Source organism: Oncorhynchus masou, chromosome 28, assembly GCF_036934945.1.
Source record: "Oncorhynchus masou masou isolate Uvic2021 chromosome 28, UVic_Omas_1.1, whole genome shotgun sequence".
Lineage (NCBI taxonomy): Eukaryota > Metazoa > Chordata > Actinopteri > Salmoniformes > Salmonidae > Oncorhynchus > Oncorhynchus masou.
This window is the reverse complement of record NC_088239.1, coordinates 3,616,073-3,640,460: the sequence shown is the minus strand read 5'-3', so window position 1 is coordinate 3,640,460 and position 24,388 is coordinate 3,616,073. Positions and strand designations below refer to the sequence as shown.

The following is a 24,388-nucleotide window of genomic DNA, read 5'->3' as shown; positions in this document are numbered from 1 at the left end:
TAGGACAGTTAGTAACTATGTCATGTGGAGGACAGTTAGTAACTATGTCATGTGGTTTCTATAGGACAGTTAGTAACTATGTCATGTGGTTTCTATGGGACAGTTAGTAACTCTGTCATATTGTTTCTATAGGACAGTTAGTAACTATGTCATTTGGTTTATATAGGACAGTTAGTAACTATGTCATGTTGTTTCTATAGAACAGTTAGTAACTATGTCATGTGGAGGACAGTTAGTAACTATGTCATATGGTTTCTATAGGACAGTTAGTAACTATGTCATGTGGAGGACAGTTAGTAACTATGTCATGTGGTTTCTATAGGACAGTTAGTAACTATGTCATATGGTTTCTATAGGACAGTTAGTAACTCTGTCATATTGTTTCTATAGGACAGTTAGTAACTATGTCATTTGGTTTATATAGGACAGTTAGTAACTATGTCATGTTGTTTCTATAGAACAGTTAGTAACTATGTCATGTGGAGGACAGTTAGTAACTATGTAATATGGATTCTATAGGACAGTTAGTAACTATGTCATGTGGAGGACAGTTAGTAACTATGTCATGTGGTTTCTATAGGACAGTTAGTAACTATGTCATATGGTTTCTATAGGACAGTTAGTAACTATGTCATATGGTTTCTATAGGACAGTTAGTAACTATGTCATATTGTTTCTATAGGACACTTAGTAACTATGTCATACGGTTTCTATATGGTTTCTATAGGACAGTTAGTAACTATGTCATGTGGAGGACAGTTAGTAACTATGTCATGTGGTTTCTATAGGACAGTTAGTAACTATGTCATGTGGAGGACAATTAGTAACTATGTCATATGGTTTCTATAGGACAGTTAGTAACTATGTCATGTGGTTTCTATAGGACAGTTAGTAACTATGTCATGTGGTTTCTATAGGACAGTTAGTAACTATGTCATGTGGAGGACAGTTAGTAACTATGTCATGTGGAGGACAGTTAGTAACTATGACATGTGGAGGACAGTTAGTAACTATGTCATGTGGAGGACAGTTAGTAACTATGTCATGTGGAGGACAGTTAGTAACTATGTCATGTGGTTTCTATAGGACAGTTAGTAACTATGTCATGTGGTTTCTATAGGACAGTTAGTAACTATGTCATGTGGTTTCTATAGGACAGTTAGTAACTATGTCATGTGGAGGACAGTTAGTAACTATGTCATGTGGTTTCTATAGGACAGTTAGTAACTATGTCATGTGGAGGACAGTTAGTAACTATGTCATGTGGTTTCTATAGGACAGTTAGTAACTATGTCATGTGGTTTCTATAGGACAGTTAGTAACTATGTCATGTGGTTTCTATAGGACAGTAAGTAACTATGTCATGTGGAGGACAGTTAGTAACTATGTCATGTGGTTTCTATAGGACAGTTAGTAACTATGTCATGTGGTTTCTATAGGACAGTTAGTAACTATGTCATGTGGTTTCTATAGGACAGTAAGTAACTATGTCATGTGGAGGACAGTTAGTAACTATGTCATGTGGTTTCTATAGGACAGTTAGTAACTATGTCATGTGGTTTCTATTGGACAGTTAGTAACTATGTCATGTGGTTTCTATTGGACAGTTAGTAACTATGTCATGTGGTTTCTATTGGACAGTTAGTAACTATGTCATGTGGTTTCTATAGGACAGTTAGGAACTATGTCATGTGGAGGACAGTTAGTAACTATGTCATGTGGTTTCTATAGGACAGTTAGTAACTATGTCATGTGGAGGGCAGTTAGTAACTATGTCATGTGGAGGACAGTTAGTAACTATGTCCTATGGTTTCTATAGGACAGTTAGTAACTATGTCATGTGGAGGACAATTAGTAACTATGTCATATGGTTTCTATAGGACAGTTAGTAACTATGTCATGTGGTTTCTATAGGACAGTTAGTAACTATGTCATGTGGTTTCTATAGGACAGTTAGTAACTATGTCATGTGGAGGACAGTTAGTAACTATGTCATGTGGAGGACAGTTAGTAACTATGTCATGTGGAGGACAGTTAGTACCTATGTCATGTGGAGGACAGTTAGTAACTATGTCATGTGGTTTCTATAGGACAGTTAGTAACTATGTCATGTGGTTTCTATAGGACAGTTAGTAACTATGTCATGTGGTTTCTATTGGACAGTTAGTAACTATGTCATGTGGTTTCTATAGGACAGTTAGGAACTATGTCATGTGGAGGACAGTTAGTAACTATGTCATGTGGTTTCTATAGGACAGTTAGTAACTATGTCATGTGGAGGACAGTTAGTAACTATGTCATGTGGAGGACAGTTAGTAACTATGTCATATGGTTTCTATAGGACAGTTAGTAACTATGTCATGTGGAGGACAATTAGTAACTATGTCATATGGTTTCTATAGGACAATTAGTAACTATGTCATGTGGTTTCTATAGGACAGTTAGTAACTATGTCATGTGGTTTCTATAGGACAGTTAGTAACTATGTCATGTGGAGGACAGTTAGCAACTATGTCATGTGGAGGACAGTTAGTAACTATGTCATGTGGTTTCTATAGGACAGTTAGTAACTATGTCATGTGGTTTCTATAGGACAGTTAGTAACTATGTCATGTTGAGGACAGTTAGTAACTATGTCATGTGGAGGACAGTTAGTAACTCTGTCATATGGTTTCTATAGGACAGTTAGTAACTATGTCATATGGTTTCTATAGGTCAGTTAGTAACTATGTCATGTGGAGGACAGTTAGTAACTATGTCATATGGTTTCTATAGGACAGTTAGTAACTATGTCATATGGTTTCTATAGGTCAGTTAGTAACTATGTCATATGGTTTCTATAGGACAGTTAGTAACTCTGTCATATTGTTTCTATAGGACAGTTAGTAACTATGTCATACGGTTTCTATATGGTTTCTATAGGGCATTTAGTAACTATGTCATACGGTTTATATATGGTTTCTATAGGACAGTTAGTAACTATGTCATATTGTTTCTATAGGACAGTTAGTAACTATGTCATGTGGTTTCTATAGGGCAGTTAGTAACTCTGTCATATGGTTTCTATAGTACATTTAGTAACTATGTCATACGGTTTCTATATGGTTTCTATAGGACAGTTAGTAACTATGTCATACGGTTTCTATATGGTTTCTATAGGACAGTTAGTAACTATGTCATGTGGAGGACAGTTAGTAACTATGTCATGTGGTTTCTATAGGACAGTTAGTAACTCTGTCATATTGTTTCTATAGGACAGTTAGTAACTATGTCATACGGTTTCTATATGGTTTCTATAGGACAATTAGTAACTATGTCATACGGTTTCAATATGGTTTCTATAGGACAGTTAGTAACTATGTCATATTGTTTCTATAGGAGAGTTAGTAACTATGTCATGTGGTTTCTATAGGGCAGTTAGTAACTATGTCATGTGGTTTCTATAGGACAGTTAGTAACTATGTCATGTGGAGGACAGTTAGTAACTATGTCATATGATTTCTATAGGACAGTTAGTAACTATGTCATATGATTTCTATTGGTAAGTTAGTAACTATGTCATATGGTTTCTATAGGACAGTTAGTAACTATGTCATGTGGATGACAGTTAGTAACTATGTCATGTGGAGGACAGTTAGTAACTTGTCATGTGGTTTCTATAGGACAGTTAGTAACTATGTCATGTGGTTTCTATAGGACAGTTAGTAACTATGTCATGTGGAGGACAGTTAGTAACTTTGTCATGTGGTTTCTAAGTCGCTCTGGATAAATGTAATGTAAATGTATAGGACAGTTAGTAACTATGTCATGTGGAGGACAGTTAGTAACTATGTCATATGGTTTCTATAGGACAGTTAGTAACTATGTCATATGGTTTCTATAGGTCAGTTAGTAACTATGTCATATGGTTTCTATAGGACAGTTAGTAACTCTGTCATATTGTTTCTATAGGACAGTTAGTAACTATGTCATACGGTTTCTATATGGTTTCTATAGGACAGTTAGTAACTATGTCATACGGTTTATATATGGTTTCTATAGGACAGTTAGTAACTATGTCATATTGTTTCTATAGGACAGTTAGTAACTTTGTCATGTGGTTTCTATAGGGCAGTTAGTAACTCTGTCATATGGTTTCTATAGGACAGTTAGTAACTATGTCATACGGTTTCTATATGGTTTCTATAGGACAGTTAGTAACTATGTCATACGGTTTCTAGATGGTTTCTATAGTACAGTTAGTAACTATGTCATACGGTTTCTATAGGACAGTTAGTAACTATGTCATATGGTTTCTATAGGACAGTTAGTAACTATGTCATGTGGTTTCTATAGGACAGTTAGTAACTATGTCATGTGGAGGACAGTTAGTAACTATGTCATATGGTTTCTATAGGACAGTTAGTAACTCTGTCATATCGTTTCTATAGGACAGTTCGTCACAATGTCATACGGTTTCTATTGGACAGTTAGTAACTATGTCATGTGGAGGACAGTTAGTAACTATGTCATGTGGTTTCTATAGGACAGTTAGTAACTATGTCATGTGGAGGACAGTTAGTAACTATGTCATGTGGTTTCTATAGGACAGTTAGTAACTATGTCATGTGGAGGAAAGTTAGTAACTATGTCATGTGGTTTCTATAGGACAGTTAGTAACTATGTCATGTGGTTTCTATAGGACAGTTAGTAACTATGTCATGTGGTTTATATAGGACAGTTAGTAACTATGTCATGTGGAGGACAGTTAGTAACTATGTCATGTGGTTTCTATAGGACAGTTAGTAACTATGTCATGTGGAGGACAGTTAGTAACTATGTCATGTGGTTTCTATAGGACAGTTAGTAACTATGTCATGTGGAGGACAGTTAGTAACTATGTCATGTGATTTCTATAGGGCAGTTAGTAACTATGTCATGTGGAGGACAGTTAGTAACTATGTCATGTGGTTTCTATAGGACAGTTAGTATCTATGTCATGTGGAGGACAGTTAGTAACTATGTCATGTGGTTTCTATAGGACAGTTAGTAACTATGTCATGTGGTTTCTATAGGACAGTTAGTAACTATGTCATGTGGAGGACAGTTAGTAACTATGTCATGTGGTTTCTATAGGACAGTTAGTAACTATGTCATGTGGTTTCTATTGGACAGTTAGTAACTATGTCATGTGGTTTCTATAGGACAGTTAGTAACTATGTCATGTGGAGAACAGTTAGTAACTATGTCATGTGGTTTCTATAGGACAGTTAGTAACTATGTCATGTGGAGGACAGTTAGTAACTATGTCATGTGGTTTCTATAGGACAGTTAGTAACTATGTCATGTGGAGGACAGTTAGTAACTATGTCATGTGGTTTCTATAGGACAGTTAGTAACTATGTCATGTGGAGGACAGTTAGTAACTATGTCATGTGGTTTCTATAGGACAGTTAGTAACTATGTCATGTGGAGGACAGTTAGTAACTATGTCATGTGGTTTCTATATGGTTTCTATAGGACAGTTAGTAACTATGTCATGTGGAGGACAGTTAGTAACTATGTCATGTGGTTTCTATAGGACAGTTAGTAACTGTCATATGGTTTCTATAGGTCAGTTAGTAACTATGTCATATGGTTTCTATAGGACAGTTAGTAACTCTGTCATATTGTTTCTATAGGACAGTTAGTAACTATGTCATGTGGAGGACAGTTAGTAACTATGTCATGTGATTTCTATAGGACAGTTAGTATCTATGTCATGTGGAGGACAGTTAGTAACTATGTCATGTGGAGGACAGTTAGTAACTATGTCATGTGGTTTCTATAGGACAGTTAGTAACTCTGTCATATTGTTTCTATAGGACAGTTAGTAACTATGTCATACGGTTTCTATATGGTTTCTATAGGACAATTAGTAACTATGTCATACGGTTTCAATATGGTTTCTATAGGACAGTTAGTAACTATGTCATATTGTTTCTATAGGAGAGTTAGTAACTATGTCATGTGGTTTCTATAGGGCAGTTAGTAACTATGTCATGTGGTTTCTATAGGACAGTTAGTAAATATGTCATGTGGAGGACAGTTAGTAACTATGTCATATGATTTCTATAGGACAGTTAGTAACTATGTCATATGGTTTCTATAGGTAAGTTAGTAACTATGTCATATGGTTTCTATAGGACAGTTAGTAACTATGTCATGTGGATGACAGTTAGTAACTATGTCATGTGGAGGACAGTTAGTAACTTGTCATGTGGTTTCTATAGGACAGTTAGTAACTATGTCATGTGGTTTCTATAGGACAGTTAGTAACTATGTCATGTGGAGGACAGTTAAGTAACTTTGTCATGTGGTTTCTACGTCGCTCTGGATAAATGTAATGTAAATGTATAGGACAGTTAGTAACTATGTCATGTGGAGGACAGTTAGTAACTATGTCATATGGTTTCTATAGGACAGTTAGTAACTATGTCATATGGTTTCTATAGGACAGTTAGTAACTCTGTCATATTGTTTCTATAGGACAGTTAGTAACTATGTCATACGGTTTCTATATGGTTTCTATAGGACAGTTAGTAACTATGTCATACGGTTTATATATGGTTTCTATAGGACAGTTAGTAACTATGTCATATTGTTTCTATAGGACAGTTAGTAACTTTGTCATGTGGTTTCTATAGGGCAGTTAGTAACTCTGTCATATGGTTTCTATAGGACAGTTAGTAACTATGTCATACGGTTTCTATATGGTTTCTATAGGACAGTTAGTAACTATGTCATACGGTTTCTAGATGGTTTCTATAGTACAGTTAGTAACTATGTCATACGGTTTCTATATGGTTTCTATAGGACAGTTAGTAACTATGTCATATGGTTTCTATAGGACAGTTAGTAACTATGTCATGTGGTTTCTATAGGACAGTTAGTAACTATGTCATGTGGAGGACAGTTAGTAACTATGTCATATGGTTTCTATAGGACAGTTAGTAACTCTGTCATATCGTTTCTATAGGACAGTTCGTCACAATGTCATACGGTTTCTATTGGACAGTTAGTAACTATGTCATGTGGAGGACAGTTAGTAACTATGTCATGTGGTTTCTATAGGACAGTTAGTAACTATGTCATGTGGAGGACAGTTAGTAACTATGTCATGTGGTTTCTATAGGACAGTTAGTAAGTATGTCATGTGGAGGACAGTTAGTAACTATGTCATGTGGTTTCTATAGGACAGTTAGTAACTATGTCATGTGGTTTCTATAGGACAGTTAGTAACTATGTCATGTGGTTTATATAGGACAGTTAGTAACTATGTCATGTGGAGGACAGTTAGTAACTATGTCATGTGGTTTCTATAGGACAGTTAGTAACTATGTCATGTGGAGGACAGTTAGTAACTATGTCATACGGTTTCTATATGGTTTCTATAGGACAGTTAGTAACTATGTCATATGGTTTCTATAGGACAGTTAGTAACTATGTCATGTGGTTTCTATAGGACAGTTAGTAACTATGTCATGTGGAGGACAGTTAGTAACTATGTCATATGGTTTCTATAGGACAGTTAGTAACTCTGTCATATCGTTTCTATAGGACAGTTCGTCACAATGTCATACGGTTTCTATTGGACAGTTAGTAACTATGTCATGTGGAGGACAGTTAGTAACTATGTCATGTGGTTTCTATAGGACAGTTAGTAACTATGTCATGTGGAGGACAGTTAGTAACTATGTCATACGGTTTCTATATGGTTTCTATAGGACAGTTAGTAACTATGTCATATGGTTTCTATAGGACAGTTAGTAACTCTGTCATATCGTTTCTATAGGACAGTTCGTCACAATGTCATACGGTTTCTATTGGACAGTTAGTAACTATGTCATGTGGAGGACAGTTAGTAACTATGTCATGTGGTTTCTATAGGACAGTTAGTAACTATGTCATGTGGAGGACAGTTAGTAACTATGTCATGTGGTTTCTATAGGACAGTTAGTAACTATGTCATGTGGAGGACAGTTAGTAACTATGTCATGTGGTTTCTATAGGACAGTTAGTAACTATGTCATGTGGTTTCTATAGGACAGTTAGTAACTATGTCATGTGGTTTATATAGGACATTTAGTAACTATGTCATGTGGAGGACAGTTAGTAACTATGTCATGTGGTTTCTATAGGACAGTTAGTATCTATGTCATGTGGAGGACAGTTAGTAACTATGTCATGTGGTTTCTATAGGACAGTTAGTAACTCTGTCATACGGTTTCTATATGGTTTCTATAGGACAGTTAGTAACTATGTCATATGGTTTCTATAGGACAGTTAGTAACTCTGTCATATCGTTTCTATAGGACAGTTCGTCACAATGTCATACGGTTTCTATTGGACAGTTAGTAACTATGTCATGTGGAGGACAGTTAGTAACTATGTCATGTGGTTTCTATAGGACAGTTAGTAACTATGTCATGTGGAGGACAGTTAGTAACTATGTCATGTGGTTTCTATAGGACAGTTAGTAACTATGTCATGTGGAGGACAGTTAGTAACTATGTCATGTGGTTTCTATAGGACAGTTAGTAACTATGTCATGTGGTTTCTATAGGACAGTTAGTAACTATGTCATGTGGTTTATATAGGACAGTTAGTAACTATGTCATGTGGAGGACAGTTAGTAACTATGTCATGTGGTTTCTATAGGACAGTTAGTAACTATGTCATGTGGAGGACAGTTAGTAACTTTGTCATGTGGTTTCTATAGGACAGTTAGTAACTATGTCATGTGGAGGACAGTTAGTAACTATGTCATGTGATTTCTATAGGACAGTTAGTAACTATGTCATGTGGAGGACAGTTAGTAACTATGTCATGTGGTTTCTATAGGACAGTTAGTATCTATGTCATGTGGAGGACAGTTAGTAACTATGTCATGTGGTTTCTATAGGACAGTTAGTAACTATGTCATGTGGTTTCTATAGGACAGTTAGTAACTATGTCATGTGGAGGACAGTTAGTAACTATGTCATGTGGTTTCTATAGGACAGTTAGTAACTATGTCATGTGGTTTCTATTGGACAGTTAGTAACTATGTCATGTGGTTTCTATAGGACAGTTAGTAACTATGTCATGTGGAGAACAGTTAGTAACTATGTCATGTGGTTTCTATAGGACAGTTAGTAACTATGCCATGTGGAGGACAGTTAGTAACTATGTCATGTGGTTTCTATAGGACAGTTAGTAACTATGTCATGTGGAGGACAGTTAGTAACTATGTCATGTGGTTTCTATATGGTTTCTATAGGACAGTTAGTAACTATGTCATGTGGAGGACAGTTAGTAACTATGTCATGTGGTTTCTATAGGACAGTTAGTAACTGTCATATGGTTTCTATAGGTCAGTTAGTAACTATGTCATATGGTTTCTATAGGACAGTTAGTAACACTGTCATATCGTTTCTATAGGACAGTTAGTAACTATGTCATGTGGAGGACAGTTAGTAACTATGTCATGTGATTTCTATAGGACAGTTAGTATCTATGTCATGTGGAGGACAGTTAGTAACTATGTCATGTGGTTTCTATAGGACAGTTAGTAACTATGTCATGTGGTTTCTATAGGACAGTTAGTAACTATGTCATGTGGAGGACAGTTAGTAACTATGTCATGTGGTTTCTATAGGACATTTAGTAACTATGTCATGTGGAGGACAGTTAGTAACTATGTCATGTGGTTTCTATAGGACAGTTAGTATCTATGTCATGTGGAGGACAGTTAGTAAGTATGTCATGTGGTTTCTATAGGACAGTTAGTAACTATGTCATGTGGTTTCTATAGGACAGTTAGTAACTATGTCATGTGGTTTCTATAGGACAGTTAGTAACTATGTCATGTGGATTCTATAGGACAGTTAGTAACTATGTCATGTGGAGAACAGTTAGTAACTATGTCATGTGGTTTCTATAGGACAGTTAGTAACTATGTCATGTGGAGGACAGTTAGTAACTATGTCATGTGGTTTCTATAGGACAGTTAGTAACTATGTCATGTGGAGGACAGTTAGTAACTATGTCATGTGGTTTCTATATGGTTTCTATAGGACAGTTAGTAACTATGTCATGTGGTTTCTATAGGAGAGTTAGTAACTATGTCATGTGGAGAACAGTTAGTAACTATGTCATGTGGTTTCTATAGGACAGTTAGTAACTATGTCATGTGGAGGACAGTTAGTAACTATGTCATGTGGTTTCTATATGGTTTCTGCAGGACAGTTAGTAACTATGTCATGTGGTTTCTATAGGACAGTTAGTAACTATGTCATGTGGTTTCTATAGGACAGTTAGTAACTATGTCATGTGGTTTCTATAGGACAGTTAGTAACTATGTCATGTGGAGGACAGTTAGTAACTTTGTCATGTGGTTTCTATAGGACAGGTAGTAACTATGTCATGTGGAGGACAGTTAGTAACTATGTCATGTGGTTTCTATAGGACAGTTAGTAACTATGTCATGTGGAGAACAGTTAGTAACTATGTCATGTGGTTTCTATAGGACAGTTAGTAACTATGTCATGTGGAGGACAGTTAGTAACTTTGTCATGTGGTTTCTATAGGACAGTTAGTAACTATGTCATGTGGAGGACAGTTAGTAACTATGTCATGTGGTTTCTATATGGTTTCTATAGGACAGTTAGTAACTATGTCATGTGGAGGACAGTTAGTAACTATGTCATGTGGTTTCTATATGGTTTCTATAGGACAGTTAGTAACTATGTCATGTGGTGGACAGTTAGTAACTATGTCATACGGTTTCTATAGGACAGTTAGTAACTATGTCATGTGGAGGACAGTTAGTAACTATGTCATGTGGTTTCTATAGGACAGTTAGTAACTATGTCATGTGGAGGACAGTTAGTAAGTATGTCATGTGGTTTCTATAGGACAGTTAGTAACTATGTCATGTGGTTTCTATAGGACAGTTAGTAACTATGTCATGTGGTTTCTATAGGACAGTTAGTAACTATGTCATGTGGATTCTATAGGACAGTTAGTAACTATGTCATGTGGTTTCTATAGGACAGTTAGTAACTATGTCCTGTGGAGGACAGTTAGTAACTATGTCATGTGGTTTCTATATGGTTTCTATAGGACAGTTAGTAACTATGTCATGTGGTTTCTATAGGACAGTTAGTAACTATGTCATGTGGAGAACAGTTAGTAACTATGTCATGTGGTTTCTATAGGACAGTTAGTAACTATGTCATGTGGAGGACAGTTAGTAACTATGTCATGTGGTTTCTATATGGTTTCTATAGGACAGTTAGTAACTATGTCATGTGGTTTCTATAGGACAGTTAGTAACTATGTCATGTGGAGAACAGTTAGTGACTATGTCATGTGGTTTCTATAGGACAGTTAGTAACTATGTCATGTGGAGGACAGTTAGTAACTATGTCATGTGGTTTCTATAGGACAGTTAGTAACTATGTCATGTGGTTTCTATAGGACAGTTAGTAACTATGTCATGTGGAGAACAGTTAGTAACTATGTCATGTGGTTTCTATAGGACAGTTAGTAACTATGTCATGTGGAGGACAGTTAGTAACTATGTCATGTGGTTTCTATAGGACAGTTAGTAACTATGTCATGTGGAGGACAGTTAGTAACTATGTCATGTGGTTTCTATATGGTTTCTATAGGACAGTTAGTAACTATGTCATGTGGTTTCTATAGGACAGTTAGTAACTATGTAATGTGGTTTCTATAGGACAGTTAGTAACTATGTCATGTGGTTTCTATAGGACAGTTAGTAACTATGTCATGTGGTTTCTATAGGACAGTTAGTAACTATGTCATGTGGAGAACAGTTAGTAACTATGTCATGTGGTTTCTATAGGACAGTTAGTAACTATGTCATGTGGAGGACAGTTAGTAACTTTTGTCATGTGGTTTCTATAGGACAGTTAGTAACTATGTCATGTGGTTTCTATAGGACAGTTAGTAACTATGTCATGTGGTTTCTATATGGTTTCTATAGGACAGTTAGTAACTATGTCATGTGGAGGACAGTTAGTAACTATGTCATGTGGTTTCTATATGTTTTCTATAGGACAGTTAGTAACTATGTCATGTGGTGGACAGTTAGTAACTATGTCATACGGTTTCTATAGGACAGTTAGTAACTATGTCATGTGGAGGACAGTTAGTAACTATGTCATGTGGTTTCTATAGGACAGTTAGTAACTATGTCATGTGGAGGACAGTTAGTAACTATGTCATGTGGTTTCTATAGGACAGTTAGTAACTATGTCATGTGGAGGACAGTTAGTAACTATGTCATGTGGTTTCTATAGGACAGTTAGTATCTATGTCATGTGGAGGACAGTTAGTAACTATGTCATGTGGTTTCTATAGGACAGTTAGTAACTATGTCATGTGGTTTCTATAGGACAGTTAGTAACTATGTCATGTGGAGGACAGTTAGTAACTATGTCATGTGGTTTCTATAGGACATTTAGTAACTATGTCATGTGGAGGACAGTTAGTAACTATGTCATGTGGTTTCTATATGGTTTCTATAGGACAGTTAGTAACTATGTCATGTGGTGGACAGTTAGTAACTATGTCATACGGTTTCTATAGGACAGTTAGTAACTATGTCATGTGGAGGACAGTTAGTAACTATGTCATGTGGTTTCTATAGGACAGTTAGTAACTATGTCATGTGGAGGACAGTTAGTAACTATGTCATGTGGTTTCTATAGGACAGTTAGTAACTATGTCATGTGGAGGACAGTTAGTAACTATGTCATGTGGTTTCTATAGGACAGTTAGTATCTATGTCATGTGGAGGACAGTTAGTAACTATGTCATGTGGTTTCTATAGGACAGTTAGTAACTATGTCATGTGGAGGACAGTTAGTAACTATGTCATGTGGTTTCTATAGGACATTTAGTAACTATGTCATGTGGAGGACAGTTAGTAACTATGTCATGTGGTTTCTATAGGACAGTTAGTATCTATGTCATGTGGAGGACAGTTAGTAACTATGTCATGTGGTTTCTATAGGACAGTTAGTAACTATGTCATGTGGTTTCTATAGGACAGTTAGTAACTATGTCATGTGGAGGACAGTTAGTAACTATGTCATGTGGTTTCTATAGGACAGTTAGTAACTATGTCATGTGGTTTCTATAGGACAGTTAGTAACTATGTCATGTGGTTTCTATAGGACAGTTAGTAACTATGTCATGTGGAGGACAGTTAGTAACTATGTCATGTGGTTTCTATAGGACAGTTAGTAACTATGTCATGTGGTTTCTATTGGACAGTTAGTAACTATGTCATGTGGTTTCTGTAGGACAGTTAGTAACTATTTCATGTGGAGGACAGTTAGTAACTATGTCATGTGGTTTCTATAGGACAGTTAGTAACTATGTCATGTGGTTTCTATAGGACAGTTAGTAACTATGTCATGTGGTTTCTATAGGACAGTTAGTAACTATGTCATGTGGAGAACAGTTAGTAACTATGTCATGTGGTTTCTATAGGACAGTTAGTAACTATGTCATGTGGAGGACAGTTAGTAACTTTGTCATGTGGTTTCTATAGGACAGTTAGTAACTATGTCATGTGGAGGACAGTTAGTAACTATGTCATGTGGTTTCTATATGGTTTCTATAGGACAGTTAGTAACTATGTCATGTGGAGGACAGTTAGTAACTATGTCATGTGGTTTCTATATGGTTTCTATAGGACAGTTAGTAACTATGTCATGTGGAGGACAGTGTTCTCCAGGATCACAAGTCTCAGCCGACGCTTCTTATACAGATATCTGGACTTCACACGGGTCTGTAGAACACACACTCACTGATCAACCGTTTCCCAGCACATGCACCATCACTCACACACTCATTAATCAGTATTGACCGGTGTATTTTTAGGTAACCACAGGAACGACCTCGCTGACCCCTCGTTGGGATAAGTGTGTTAACTACGTAGAGAACACTCTGGTCTACGCCACCGGACGACTCTTCATCAACACACACTTCCAGGAGGACAAGAAACACATGGTGTGTGTGTGTGTATGTTTTTCTGTGTGTGTGTGGATTGGTTTGATCAGTGTGCGTGTCCGTAGATGGAGGAGCTGATTGAAGGAGTTCGCTGGGCGTTCATCAACATGCTGGAGAGAGACAACGACTGGATGGATGGACCGACCAAGAAGAAAGCTATAGAAAAGGTCTCTGTCTGTCTGTTTGTCTAGCTTGTCTGTCCATCTGTCTTAATCCAAAATGCTGGTGTAGTCTCTCTCTGTCTCTCTCCAGGCTCAGACAGTCCTGGCCAAGGTTGGCTATCCTGAGTTCATACTGAATGACACCTACATCAACCAAGACATAAAACAGGTGTGGATTAATCTATGTGTGTTTATGTATGTTAGTGTCCATATATTAGTGTGTGTGTACTAATTTGTGTGTGTGTGTGTGTGTGTGTGTGTGCGTGTGTGTGTGTGTTTGCTTGTGTAGCTTGTATTCTCTGAGGACAACTACTTCGGTAATGTAATGCAGACTCTGCGTTTCATTGCCCAATCGGATCTCAACTGGCTGCGGAGGACTGTCCCTCGCACTGAGTGAGCTGCTATGACAAAACCACTGGTGGAGAAACCCACCAATCGTAGAAAAATGCATTGAAAGTATAGGGAGCATTACTTCCATTTACATGACATTTGAGTCATTTTGCATATGCTGTTATTCCAATTCCTGTCAGTGCATTCATCTTTAGATAGCTAGGTGGGTCAACCACATGTCTCAGTCAGTAAAACCCCTTCCTCAATAGAGTAGCTATCAGCAATGCCAGAGCTAGATAGAAGGCTACAGTGTGTTAGTGAAAGAAAGGCCAGTACAACACTACTTTATTCACCGCAAATGTCCGTCAGCGTTTACCTACCTATTGTTTTACCACTACATCACTGATGGGAACCACCCTGGCGGGTGACTTCCTGGTTGTGATGTCACTTTCGGTGTGTGTTCTAGGTGGTTCACCAATCCCACGACAGTCAACGCCTTCTACAGCTCCTCCACCAATCAAATCAGTAAGATACACACGCGCACACACACTCAAACACATTGCGTTGGCACTGGATTCAAACTGTTCTGTGTTTTTACTCAGGGTTCCCGGCTGGAGAGCTCCAGAAGCCTTTCTTCTGGGGGCGGGACTATCCTCGGTGAGATCACACACACACACACTCACACACACACACTCTGGCAGAGCCAGGCATTAGCCGATGAACATATTTCTGGTGTGTGTGTGTTCAGGTCTCTTAGCTATGGAGCCATAGGAGTGATTGTAGGACATGAACTAACACACGGCTTTGACAACAATGGTGAGTCACATACAGTGCATTACAACTACACACAAACAAACACACACACTTTTATAAAGAATGTGTGTGTGTGTTTGTTTAGGGAGGAAGTATGATAAGGATGGTAACATGGACCAATGGTGGAGCAACGCATCAATCACAGCCTTCACTGACAAGACCCAGTGTATGATCGACCAATACAACAGCTATCGCTGGGAGGAGGCGGGGCTAAATGTAAGAGGCACACATATTATTGTCATCATCATCATCTGTTCGTCACGGGTCGGCTGGAGTGTGTTGGGTTAGAACAGAACACGGGTCGGCTGGAGTGTGTTGGGTTAGAACAGAACATGGGTCGGTTGGGGTGTGTTGGGTTCGAACAGAACATGGGTCGGCTGGAGTGTGTTGGGTTAGAACAGAACACGGGTCGTATTGGAGTGTGTTGGGTAAGAACAGTACAGGGGTCGGCTGGAGTGTGTTGGGTTAGAACAGAACACGGGGAGGTTGGAGTGTGTTGGGTTAGAACAGAACACGGGGAGGTTGGAGTGTGTTGGGTTCGAACAGAACACGGGGAGGTTGGAGTGTGTTGGGTTAGAACAGAACACGGGTCAGCTGGAGTGTGTTGGGTTAGAACAGAACACGGGTCAGCTGGAGTGTGTTGGGTTAGAACGGAACACGGGTCAGCTGGAGTGTGTTGGGTTCGAACAGAACACGGGTCGGCTGGAGTGTGTTGGGTTAGAACAGAACACGGGTCGTATTGGAGTGTGTTGGGTTAGAACAGAACACGGGTCAGCTGGAGTGTGTTGGGTTAGAACAGAACACGGGGAGGTTGGAGTGTGTTGGGTTAGAACAGAACAGTGTGTTGATCTGTTATCCTGTGTAATCAGGTGAGGGGGAAGAGGACCCTAGCAGAGAACATTGCAGACAACGGCGGAATCAGAGAAGCTTTCAAAGTAGGACACTTTTTCTCTCTGTCCTTCTCTTTATCTTCTTTCATTCCTCTCTTTCTCTCTGTTCCTCTTTCTCTCTGTCTATTGCTCTCTCTCTTTCTGTATTTTCCTCTCTCTCTTTCACCTCGCCTCTCTCCGACTGTCTATTTAAAAGTGTGTGTGCGTGTGTGTGCGTGTGTGTGTGTGTGTGTGTGTGTGTGTGTGTGTGTGTGTGTGTGTGTGTAGGCCTATAGGAGGTGGATAGAAGAGAGTAGAGGAGGAATTGAGGAGCCATTACTTCCAGGAGTTGGACTCAACAACAACCAACTGTTCTTTCTCAGCTACGCACACGTAAGAACACTCACACACACACACACACACACACACACACACACACACACACACACACACACACACACACGCACACACGCACACACACACACACACACACGCACACACACACAGTCTTTCTCTCTCTTTTTTACTCTCTCACTGTGTGTGTTCTCTAGGTGCGCTGTAACTCCTACAGACCTGAAGCGGCAAGGGACCAGATTCAGAGTGGAGCCCACAGCCCCCCAAAGTACAGGTAAGAACTCATACACACACAAACACACCTTTAGTTTCAATGTTTCTGACCCCACTCTTTTCTGTTGCTACGCAGGGTTGTCGGGGCAATGAGTAACTATGAGGAGTTCCGACAGGCGTTCAGCTGTCCTGATTCATCGGTTATGAACCGAGGGGCGGAGTCCTGCCGTATTTGGTAAAGTGTTCTACTGCTGAATCCCACTGACATTTTCCTTTCTCTCCCTCTTCCCCTCCTCTCCCTCTTGTGTGTGTGTGTAATGCAGTAACTTGATTTATTCTATATTACTGTAACTTGATTTATTCTATATTACTGTAACTTGATTTATTCTATATTACTGTAACTTGATTTATTCTATATTACTGTAACTTGATTTATTATATATTACAGCAATTTGATTTATTCTATATTACTGTAACTTGTTTTATTCTATATTACAGTAACTTGATTTATTCCCTATTACTGTAACTTGATGTATTCTATATTACTTTATTAAAGTGTTGTATCTGTCTCTCTTTAACTGATGTGATTGAAATGTTCTATATTTCTGATGAATATTCCCTGTGTGTTTGGATGTATTAAACTCTGTGAGATAGAGCAGATTCTTTACTCAGGCTGAGCATAACATGACTGATATTACCGGGAACAAAATCGCACACGCACACACATACGTCCTCTTCTCTCTCTGAGTTAAAGATCCATCCTGGCTATTACAGTCAATTATGTCTGCAGTTCCCATGGCAACCTATAGCGTGTCTACATAAAACAGTTACACCTCACTGTGTGTCTGTCATCTCTGTTTCTGGTCTGTAACTATAATCTAATCAGACTTCTCTAAAAGGTAGAAAACATGTTTACTGTCTATCTGTCTCTCTTTGTCTTTTTCTGAACACTGAGAGACAGAGAAAATAAGGGAGAGGGAGAGAGGTAGAGAAAGAGGGAGAGAGGTAGAGAAAGAGGGAGAGAGGTAGAGAAAGAGGGAGAGAGGTAGAGAAAGAGGGAGAGAGGTAGAGAAAGAGGGAGAGAGGTAGAGAAAGAGGGAGAGAGGTAGAGAAAGAGGGAGAGAGGTAGAGAAAGAGGGGTAGAGACAGAGGGAGAGAGGTAGAGAAAGTGGGAGAGAGGTAGAGAAAGAGGGGTAGAGAAAGAGGGAGAGTGTGGGAAAGTAGGAGATAGGGAATAAGAGAGGTAGAGAAATAGGGAATAAGAGAGGTAGAGAAATAGGGAATAATAGGTAGAGGGGTAGAGAGAGGTATAGAAAGAGAAACTAGTGAAAGAGGGAGAGAGGTAGAGAAAGAGGGAGAGGGGTATAGAAAGAGAAACTAGTGAAAGAGGGAGAGAGGCAGAGGAAGAGGGAGAGAGGCAGAGGAAGAGGGAGAAAGGTAGAGAAAGAGGGAGAGAGGTAGAGAAAGAGGGAGAGAGGTAGAGAAAGAGGGAGAGAGGTAGAGAAATAGGGTATAATAGGTAGAGGGGTAGAGAGAGGTATAGAAAGAGAAACTAGAGAAAGAGGGAGAGAGGCAGAGGAAGAGGGAGAGGGGTAGAGAAAGAGGGAGAGAGGTAGAGAAATAGGGTATAATAGGTAGAGGGGTAGAGAGAGGTATAGAAAGAGAAACTAGAGAAAGAGGGAGAGAGGCAGAGGAAGAGGGAGAGGGGTAGAGAAAGAGGGAGAGAGGTAGAGAAATAGGGTATAATAGGTAGAGGGGTAGAGAGAGGTATAGAAAGAGAAACTAGAGAAAGAGGGAGAGAGGCAGAGGAAGAGGGAGAGGGGTAGAGAAAGAGGGAGAGAGGTAGAGAAATAGGGTATAATAGGTAGAGGGGTAGAGAGAGGTATAGAAAGAGAAACTAGAGAAAGAGGGAGAGAGGCAGAGGAAGAGGGAGAGGGGTAGAGAAAGAGGGAGAGAGGTAGAGAAATAGGGTATAATAGGTAGAGGGGTAGAGAGAGGTATAGAAAGAGAAACTAGAGAAAGAGGGAGAGAGGCAGAGAAAGAGGGAGAGAGTTAGAGAAAGAGGGAGAGAGGTAGAGAAATAGGGAATAATAGGTAGAGGGGTAGAGAGAGGTATAGAAAGAGAAACTAGAGAAAGAGGGAGAGAGGCAGAGGAAGAGGGAGAGAGGTAGAGAAAGAGGGGTAGAGAAAGAGGGAGAGAGGTAGAGAAAGAGGGGTAGAGAAAGAGGGAGAGGGGTAGAGAAAGAGGGAGAGAGGTAGAGAAAGAGGGAGAGAGGTAGAGAAATAGGGAATAATATGTAGAGGGGTAGAGAGAGGTATAGAAAGAGAAACTAGAGAAAGAGGGAGAGAGGCAGAGGAAGAGGGAGAGAGGTAGAGAAAGAGGGTTAGAGAAAGAGGGAGAGAGGTAGAGAAAGAGGGGTAGAGAAAGAGGGAGAGGGGTAGAGAAAGAGGGAGAGAGGTAGAGAAAGAGGGAGAGAGGTAGAGAAATAGGGAATAATAGGTAGAGGGGTAGAGAGAGGTATAGAAAGAGAAACTAGAGAAAGAGGGAGAGAGGTAGAGAGAGGTATAGAAATAGGTAGAGAGAGGTATAGAAAGAGAAACTAGTGAAAGAGGGAGAGAGGTAGAGAAAGAGGGAGAGGGGTATAGAAAGAGAAACTAGTGAAAGAGGGAGAGAGGCAGAGGAAGAGGGAGAGAGGTAGAGAAAGAGGGAGAGAGGTAGAGAAAGAGGGAGAGAGGTAGAGAAAGAGGGAGAGAGGTAGAGAAATAGGGTATAATAGGTAGAGGGGTAGAGAGAGGTATAGAAAGAGAAACTAGAGAAAGAGGGAGAGAGGCAGAGGAAGAGGGAGAGGGGTAGAGAAAGAGGGAGAGAGGTAGAGAAATAGGGTATAATAGGTAGAGGGGTAGAGAGAGGTATAGAAAGAGAAACTAGAGAAAGAGGGAGAGAGGCAGAGGAAGAGGGAGAGGGGTAGAGAAAGAGGGAGAGAGGTAGAGAAATAGGGTATAATAGGTAGAGGGGTAGAGAGAGGTATAGAAAGAGAAACTAGAGAAAGAGGGAGAGAGGCAGAGAAAGAGGGAGAGAGTTAGAGAAAGAGGGAGAGAGGTAGAGAAATAGGGAATAATAGGTAGAGGGGTAGAGAGAGGTATAGAAAGAGAAACTAGAGAAAGAGGGAGAGAGGCAGAGGAAGAGGGAGAGAGGTAGAGAAAGAGGGGTAGAGAAAGAGGGAGAGAGGTAGAGAAAGAGGGGTAGAGAAAGAAGGAGAGGGGTAGAGAAAGAGGGAGAGAGGTAGAGAAAGAGGGAGAGAGGTAGAGAAATAGGGAATAATATGTAGAGGGGTAGAGAGAGGTATAGAAAGAGAAACTAGAGAAAGAGGGAGAGAGGCAGAGGAAGAGGGAGAGAGGTAGAGAAAGAGGGGTAGAGAAAGAGGGAGAGAGGTAGAGAAAGAGGGGTAGAGAAAGAGGGAGAGGGGTAGAGAAAGAGGGAGAGAGGTAGAGAAAGAGGGAGAGAGGTAGAGAAATAGGGAATAATAGGTAGAGGGGTAGAGAGAGGTATAGAAAGAGAAACTAGAGAAAGAGGGAGAGAGGTAGAGAGAGGTATAGAAATAGGTAGAGAGAGGTATAGAAAGAGAAACTAGTGAAAGAGGGAGAGAGGTAGAGAAAGAGGGAGAGGGGTATAGAAAGAGAAACTAGTGAAAGAGGGAGAGAGGCAGAGGAAGAGGGAGAGAGGTAGAGAAAGAGGGAGAGAGGTAGAGAAAGAGGCAGAGGAAGAGGGAGAGGGGGGGTAGAGAGAGGTATAGAAAGAGGGAGAGAGGCAGAGGAAGAGGGAGAGGGGTAGAGAAAGAGGGAGAGAGGTAGAGAAATAGGTTATAATAGGTAGAGGGGTAGAGAGAGGTATAGAAAGAGAAACTAGAGAAAGAGGGAGAGAGGCAGAGGAAGAGGGAGAGGGGTAGAGAAAGAGGGAGAGAGGTAGAGAAATAGGGTATAATAGGTAGAGGGGTAGAGAGAGGTATAGAAAGAGAAACTAGAGAAAGAGGGAGAGAGGCAGAGGAAGAGGGAGAGGGGTAGAGAAAGAGGGAGAGAGGTAGAGAAAGAGGGAGAGAGGCAGAGGAAGAGGGAGAGAGGTAGAGAAAGAGGGAGAGGGGTAGAGAAAGAGGGAGAGAGGTAGAGAAATAGGGAATAATAGGTAGAGGGGTAGAGAGAGGTATAGAAAGAGAAACTAGAGAAAGAGGGAGAGAGGCAGAGGAAGAGGGAGAGAGGTAGAGAAAGAGGGGTAGAGGTAGAGAAAGAGGGGTAGAGAAAGAGGGGTAGAGAAAGAGGGAGAGGGGTAGAGAAAGAGGGAGAGAGGTAGAGAAAGAGGGAGAGAGGTAGAGAAATAGGGAATAATAGGTAGAGGGGTAGAGAGAGGTATAGAAAGAGAAACTAGAGAAAGAGGGAGAGAGGCAGAGGAAGAGGGAGAGGGGTAGAGAAAGAGAGGTAGAGAAAGAGGGAGAGAGGTAGAGAAAGAGGGAGAGAGGTAGAGAAATAGGGTATAATAGGTAGAGGGGTAGAGAGAGGTATAGAAAGAGAAACTAGAGAAAGAGGGAGAGAGGCAGAGGAAGAGGGAGAGGGGTAGAGAAAGAGGGAGAGAGGTAGAGAAATAGGGTATAATAGGTAGAGGGGTAGAGAGAGGTATAGAAAGAGAAACTAGAGAAAGAGGGAGAGAGGCAGAGGAAGAGGGAGAGGGGTAGAGAAAGAGGGAGAGAGTTAGATAAAGAGGGAGAGAGGTAGAGAAATAGGGAATAATAGGTAGAGGGGTAGAGAGAGGTATAGAAAGAGAAACTAGAGAAAGAGGGAGAGAGGCAGAGGAAGAGGGAGAGAGGTAGAGAAAGAGGGGTAGAGAAAGAGGGAGAGAGGTAGAGAAAGAGGGGTAGAGAAAGAGGGAGAGGGGTAGAGAAAGAGGGAGAGAGGTAGAGAAAAGGGAGAGAGGTAGAGAAATAGGGAATAATAGGTAGAGGGGTAGAGAGAGGTATAGAAAGAGGGAGAGAGGCAGAGGAAGAGGGAGAGGGGTAGAGAAAGAGGGAGAGAGGTAGAGAAATAGGGTATAATAGGTAGAGGGGTAGAGAGAGGTATAGAAAGAGAAACTAGAGAAAGAGGGAGAGAGGCAGAGGAAGAGGGAGAGGGGTAGAGAAAGAGGGAGAGAGGTAGAGAAATAGGGTATAATAGGTAGAGGGGTAGAGAGAGGTATAGAAAGAGAAACTAGAGAAAGAGGGAGAGAGGCAGAGGAAGAGGGAGAGGGGTAGAGAAAGAGGGAGAGAGGTAGAGAAAGAGGGAGAGAGGCAGAGGAAGAGGGAGAGAGGTAGAGAAATAGGGAATAATAGGTAGAGGGGTAGAGAGAGGTATAGAAAGAGAAACTAGAGAAAGAGGGAGAGAGGCAGAGGAAGAGGGAGAGAGGTAGAGAAAGAGGGGTAGAGAAAGAGGGAGAGGGGTAGAGAAAGAGGGAGAGAGGTAGAGAAATAGGGAATAATAGGTAGAGGGGTAGAGAGAGGTATAGAAAGAGAAACTAGAGAAAGAGGGAGAGAGGCAGAGGAAGAGGGAGAGGGGTAGAGAAAGAGAGGTAGAGAAAGAGGGAGAGAGGTAGAGAAAGAGGGAGAGAGGTAGAGAAAGAGGGGTAGAGGTAGAGAAAGAGGGGTAGAGAAAGAGGGAGAGAGGTAGAGAAAGAGGGGTAGAGGTAGAGAAAGAGGGGTAGAGAAAGAGGGAGAGAGGTAGAGAAATAGGGAATAATAGGTAGAGGGGTAGAGAGAGGTATAGAAAGAGAAACTAGAGAAAGAGGGAGAGAGGCAGAGGAAGAGGGAGAGGGGTAGAGAAAGAGGGAGAGAGGTAGAGAAATAGGGTATAATAGGTAGAGGGGTAGAGAGAGGTATAGAAAGAGAAACTAGAGAAAGAGGGAGAGAGGCAGAGGAAGAGGGAGAGGGGTAGAGAAAGAGGGAGAGAGGTAGAGAAATAGGGTATAATAGGTAGAGGGGTAGAGAGAGGTATAGAAAGAGAAACTAGAGAAAGAGGGAGAGAGGCAGAGGGAGAGAGGTAGAGAAAGAGGGGTAGAGAAAGAGGGAGAGAGGTAGAGAAAGAGGGGTAGAGGTAGAGAAAGAGGGGTAGAGAAAGAGGGAGAGAGGTAGAGAAATAGGGAATAATAGGTAGAGAGGTAGAGAGAGGTATAGAAAGAGAAACTAGAGAAAGAGGGAGAGAGGCAGAGGAAGAGGGAGAGGGGTAGAGAAAGAGGGAGAGAGGTAGAGAAATAGGGTATAATAGGTAGAGGGGTAGAGAGAGGTATAGAAAGAGAAACTAGAGAAAGAGGGAGAGAGGCAGAGGAAGAGGGAGAGGGGTAGAGAAAGAGGGAGAGAGGTAGAGAAATAGGGTATAATAGGTAGAGGGGTAGAGAGAGGTATAGAAAGAGAAACTAGAGAAAGAGGGAGAGAGGCAGAGGAAGAGGGAGAGAGGTAGAGAAAGAGGGGTAGAGGTAGAGAAAGAGGGGTAGAGAAAGAGGGAGAGAGGTAGAGTAATAGGTAGAGGGGTAGAGAGAGGTATAGAAAGAGAAACTAGAGAAAGAGGGAGAGAGGCAGAGGAAGAGGGAGAGAGGTAGAGAAAGAGGGGTATAGGTAGAGAAAGAGGGGTAGAGAAAGAGGGAGAGAGGTAGAGAAAGAGGGAGAGAGGTAGAGAAATAGGGAATAATAGGTAGAGGGGTAGAGAGAGGTATAGAAAGAGAAACTAGAGAAAGAGGGAGAGAGGCAGAGGAAGAGGGAGAAAGGTAGAGAAATAGGGTATAATAGGTAGAGGGGTAGAGAGAGGTATAGAAAGAGAAACTAGAGAAAGAGGGAGAGAGGCAGAGGAAGAGGGAGAGAGGTAGAGAAATAGGGAATAATAGGTAGAGGGGTAGAGAGAGGTATAGAAAGAGAAACTAGAGAAAGAGGGAGAGAGGCAGAGGAAGAGGGAGAGAGGTAGAGAAAGAGGGAGAGAGGTAGAGAAAGAGGGAGAGAGGTAGAGAAAGAGGGAGAGGGGTAGAGAAAGAGGGAGAGAGGTAGAGAAATAGGGAATAATAGGTAGAGGGGTAGAGAGAGGTATAGAAAGAGAAACTAGAGAAAGAGGGAGAGAGGCAGAGGAAGAGGGAGAGAGGTAGAGAAAGAGGGAGAGAGGTAGAGAAATAGGGAATAATAGGTAGAGGGGTAGAGAGAGGTATAGAAAGAGAAACTAGAGAAAGAGGGAGAGAGGAAGAGGGAGAGAGGTAGAGAAAGAGGGAGAGAGGTAGAGAAATAGGGTATAATAGGTAGAGGGGTAGAGAGAGGTATAGAAAGAGAAACTAGAGAAAGAGGGAGAGAGGCAGAGGAAGAGGAAGAGAGGTAGAGAAAGAGGGGTAGAGAAAGAGGGAGAGGGAGAGAGGTAGAGAAAGAGGGAGAGAGGTAGAGAAAGAGGGAATAATAGGTAGAGGGGTAGAGAGAGAGAAACTAGTGAAAGAGGGAGAGAGGCAGAGGAAGAACGAGAGACAACTGGTCTAAAGCAGGAGAAGAGAGAGAGGAAGAGAGATATGGAAAAGAGGTAAAGGGAGGCATTGAATGTGGGAATTACAAAGGA

At 40.6% G+C, this 24,388-nt stretch overlaps 1 protein-coding gene across 2 annotated transcripts in view; it reads left to right on the top strand.

The window, feature by feature from the left end:
• Positions 1–17,444, top strand: part of phex (phosphate regulating endopeptidase homolog, X-linked) — a 47,814-nt gene extending 30,370 nt beyond the window's left edge. Inside the window, exons 10-22 of one of the 2 annotated variants that reach the window (XM_064941136.1) lie at positions 13,733–13,826; positions 13,921–14,049; positions 14,115–14,216; positions 14,302–14,379; positions 14,500–14,603; positions 15,007–15,065; positions 15,143–15,197; positions 15,289–15,356; positions 15,439–15,569; positions 16,223–16,288; positions 16,511–16,615; positions 16,774–16,850; positions 16,926–17,444. In XM_064941136.1, coding sequence (XP_064797208.1) covers positions 13,733–13,826; positions 13,921–14,049; positions 14,115–14,216; positions 14,302–14,379; positions 14,500–14,603; positions 15,007–15,065; positions 15,143–15,197; positions 15,289–15,356; positions 15,439–15,569; positions 16,223–16,288; positions 16,511–16,615; positions 16,774–16,850; positions 16,926–17,028 — 1,171 coding nt within the window. In that variant the 3' untranslated portion in view covers positions 17,029–17,444. The remainder of the gene's footprint in view (positions 1–13,732; positions 13,827–13,920; positions 14,050–14,114; positions 14,217–14,301; positions 14,380–14,499; positions 14,604–15,006; positions 15,066–15,142; positions 15,198–15,288; positions 15,357–15,438; positions 15,570–16,222; positions 16,289–16,510; positions 16,616–16,773; positions 16,851–16,925) is intronic. The other variant, XM_064941138.1, reaches the window with a different exon arrangement.
• The last annotated feature ends 6,944 nt before the right edge of the window (positions 17,445–24,388 follow it).